Genomic DNA, 4,316 nt, shown 5'->3' on the forward strand with positions numbered 1-4,316 from the left:
GTATTGCGAGGTAACGCAAAAGTATTGCGAGGTAACCCAAAAGTATTGCGAGGTAACGCAAAAGTATTGCGAGGTAACCCAAAAGTATTGCGAGGTACCGCAAAAGTATTGAGAGGTAATGCAAAAGTATTGCGAGGTAACGCAAAAGAAAAAAATCCCCCCATGTCCCCTCGCGGGCTCCGTAGAAAATAAATACTTTATGTCACAGAAGTTATTTTAATGAATAAAGGTGGTTTTTCAACTTTAAATGTAGTCAAACTGTTTTACTACATAAAGATGTGGCAGCTCAGTTTGAGGTGCATGTCTCCCTTTGCTCTGACCGTCAGTTAAACACAGTTCACTGATTGGGTTTGTTGATTAAAAGCCTACTCATTAAAGGTTTGTGGAAAATGAAACCCAGCATGTCTGACTGAAACATGAACCCTGCCTACAAAACTCCTTCTTATTGTCAATATTAATGTTCATCCTAACAGCTTTATTATAAACAGCGTCTTTGCACAGACAAAGATAGGTTTTTTTATCTTTCTCATACAATGTTCTGCAGGGTTCCCACGGGTCCTTGAAATCCTTGAAAGTTTGTGAATTAAAAAATTCAATGCCCTGGAAAGTTTGTGAAAACAGCCAAAAATTACACTTGTCCTTGAAAGTCCTTGAATGTTTTTTGATGATTGAAATTCTCTTCACATGACTGATTTTCATCATCTTTAAAAATAATTTATAAAATTAAATTAAAAAAAACTTACATTTGTTGTGGTTGATAACTCAGGATTATGGTAAACTGACGTCATTGTTTCTGACTCAACATCTTCTCTGTTGTTCAGTTTTTCATTGACTTTACATGATACTAAACCTGTTTATCTGTAACACTCTGCGGTAGCAGTAGGTAACTGCCATTGTGCGTGGTTCTTTAATTTGATGAAATTGGTACTGGAAAGTCCTTGAAAGGTCCTTGAATTTGATGGTGACCAAGGTGTGGGAACCCTGGTTCTGGATTTGTTTATTGTTTCAGAATACACAGGGTTCCTGCAGATCCCTAAAAACTCTTAAAAGTCATTGAATCCATCTATTAAAAAATAAGGCCTTAATCAGCCTTAAAGTCTTAAATCAACCTTTCAGAAGTCTTAAAAAATGTTAACACATTGTGATTGGGATGATTGTAATTCATCTCAAGTATTAAAATAATTGGTAACATTTATCTGTGTGTTTACTTGTTGACAGGTTGAATACAGTGAGGATGGGAGTCTTGACTGGATGTCTCAAAGATCCATTAAAACCAGCAGCGAGGTCAATGAGCTGCAGCCTGACACACTGTACAAGTTCAGGGTGAGACAAACTGACACAACAGGGTACAAACACACAAGTTGTGTTAAAAGTACTGAGCATTAACTGTCCTTGTTGTCTCTTAGGTGGCTGCTGTGACGAGTCGGGGGGTTGGAAACTGGACTGAAATCAAATCCATCACTCCCAAAAAAGGTAGAAGGACCTTCAGCTGTGGTGTTTGAGGGTCTTGTTTCAGAAAGCTGTACAACACTGCCATCTAGTGGTCCCCAGAAACATTTGTGTCTTCTTAAGAGCTGCAGGGCTCCGTATACAGGTGCATCTAAAAACATGATAAAAGTTCAGTTTTTGTCGATCATTTCAGAGAGTAAAACTCATATATTAGATAGATTCAACATTACACATAAAATGAAATATTTCAACCTTTATTTCTGTAATTTTGATGATTATATCTTACACATAATGAAAAAACAAAAAGCAGTGGCTCAGAAAATGAGAATATTACAGGCCAGCTGCTGGTACCTTGGCAGTGAAGACAGGTGTCGAGTCTCCATAAAACCTGTCAGCAGAAGAAGCATTAAGTGCTTTATTCTAAATATGAGTTTCTCCTTTGGAAATGATTGACAAAAATAATTACTTTCATAATAATCTATTAAATAGATGCACCTGAAAGCTTCACCTGTGCTGCTAAAGCCATAAAACTGTGTTAAATAGAAAAATGTGTTTTTATTATTAATTGTTGGTGCACAGAACCGTCTGCTCTACCTGAACAGAAACAGTTTAATTTGCCCTCATGTTTAGTTGTAAAGGAATGGTTTAGGTGTAAATTCTATAAAACGATCTCCAGTTGACATTTGTACCTGAATTTAAAAAAATATGTTTGATTAGACTGGCTTTATTACAAAACGTCATTATTTTATTAATATTCATTGTCTCCTAAAACATAATTCATTGTCCTCCTCGCAGTCAGGTACCTGAGCTGCTTGTCCTTCTGGGTGCAGAGGAAGCTTTGGAAACAGTGAAATGGAAATGTTTATTTAATTGTTTCAAACATTTTGGTTATGGCCCTAATTTCATTTCATGGATGAAACGTGTGTAAACGCAGCCCAAAGTCTGTGTAGTGACAAACAGTAAACAGTCTCTGTGCTGTCAGTGAACCAGGGGCCACGTCAGGGATGATGCCCAGTTAGACCTTTGGTATGTTCTCTTACCTTAGAACCACTCTCCAGATCTCATAAGAACACTGTGGACAACCCTGACCATCGTCTTCATCAGACTGTCAGAGAAAAACAGTCCAGTTTCACTGTTAGACTGAAGATCTCTGCTGCCCACAGCCTTCAGCATCTACACTAACTGTAGTTACATCACCTGATTTCCCTCTGGGATCAATAAAGTTTTTTTGAGTTGAATTGAATGGGATGTCAGGGCAACAGGTCTATAGTCATTGAGGGCTGATGGGTGAGTTTTCTTTGGTACTGGAACCAGACAGGATGTCTTCCACAACACTGGCACCTTCTCCTGGGTCAAGCTAAGGTTGAAGAGGTGYBGCAGAATCCCACAGAGCTGGTCTGCACAGGCCTTCAGGACTCTGGGGCTGACACCATCTGGACCTGCAGGTCTGGTTCAGTCTCTCTAGCTGCCTCTTCACCTGACTTCTAGATACAGGAAAGTTGGAGGGGGAGGGAAAGGGAGCAGCAGCATCTCCTGATTTAGTTAAAGACAAACTTGTGGATGTAGAAGAGTCGATGACTGAGGGTGGGATGTCTGTGTGGGTGGGGGCAGGAGAGGAGGAAGATGAGCTTGTTCCTGTGGTAAAACTGTTGAAGTAAGTGTCCAGCCTGCTGTGGTGTTACAACTGTTCCAGCAGCCTGAGCGCACAGTTACACTGATCTCAGAGCACACATCTATTTGAACACACAATCATTTGAACCGTGTGTGTTCAAATCACACACACACACACACACGTGGCTCTCTTCCTGCTTGTGCTCGACTCCCTCCCTCCTCACAACTTCCCCTGTGCTCGCTCACAGCTCTTTCTCTGTGCTCGCTCACAGCTCTGTCTCTGTGCTCGCTCACAGTTCTGTCTCTGTGCTCGCTCACAGTTCTGTCTCTGTGCTCGCGCACAGTTCTGTCTCTGTGCTCGCGCACAGCTCTGTCTCTGTGCTCGCTCACAGCTCTGTCTCTGTGCTCGCTCACAGCTCTGTCTCTGTGCTCGCTCACAGCTCTGTCTCTGTGCTCGCTCACAGCTCTGTCTCTGTGCTCGCAGCCCAACTTGTATGTAAATGAACCACACCACCAGCCAATCACAGACAGGGTTTTTCATCCTTATCTGTATGCTTAAATAAATATTCTGGGCTACAAAGTATGTAAAATATACCTTATTATTATCTTTAGCTGTTTTAATGGGCCTGCATCTAAGATTTAATGACTACAAAGCAATACTGAGTAAATATAAATTCAGTTGTTGATCAGGCAAACGTTGGTCTTATTCAAGTTGCTCATTGGTTTCAGTTAAATAAGTTGTCAATTAATGTTAAAAAAATCGAATTTCATTATTTTTAAGAATAAGAATAAGAAATATAATTTGGAGACTGTAAGTATTTGTATTAATAATAATTGACTTCCTCATGTCTCATCAGTAAAGTTTTAAGGTGTTTATATTGATGATAGACTCTGTTTCAAATCATTGTGAATTTGTTTGTAGAAAGATTTCAAAAATCTTTAGGAATTATAAGAAAAGTTAAACCTTATTTAAAAGCAAAATCTTTGCTAATTTTGTATTACAGTTTAATTTATCCTTATATTTCATTTTGTAATTTAATTTGGGCTAGCACTTATCCATCATATTTACAACCAATTCATAAACTCCAAAAACCTTTTCTTAGAACTACAACTAACTCTCCATATTTATCTCCATCTCTACCTCGGTTTAAAAAATTACACATATTATCAGTTTATGAGTTAAATAAGTATCAGATTGGAGTTTTTATGTATAAAGTCATATATTCTCTGTATTCTTTACCAAAACATGGTTATGG

At 38.8% G+C, this 4,316-nt stretch overlaps 1 protein-coding gene across 1 annotated transcript in view; it reads left to right on the forward strand.

Annotated features, from left to right (window-relative positions):
- Positions 1-4,316, forward strand: part of sorl1 (sortilin-related receptor, L(DLR class) A repeats containing) — a gene marked incomplete at both ends in the record, with an annotated part of 39,606 nt that overhangs the window by 31,804 nt on the left and 3,486 nt on the right. The window contains 2 exon segments of the mRNA XM_014033439.1: positions 1,219-1,323; positions 1,407-1,473. Coding sequence (XP_013888893.1) covers positions 1,219-1,323; positions 1,407-1,473 — 172 coding nt within the window.

This window comes from Austrofundulus limnaeus, unplaced genomic scaffold (genome assembly GCF_001266775.1).
Source record: "Austrofundulus limnaeus strain Quisiro unplaced genomic scaffold, Austrofundulus_limnaeus-1.0 Scaffold1739, whole genome shotgun sequence".
NCBI lineage: Eukaryota > Metazoa > Chordata > Actinopteri > Cyprinodontiformes > Rivulidae > Austrofundulus > Austrofundulus limnaeus.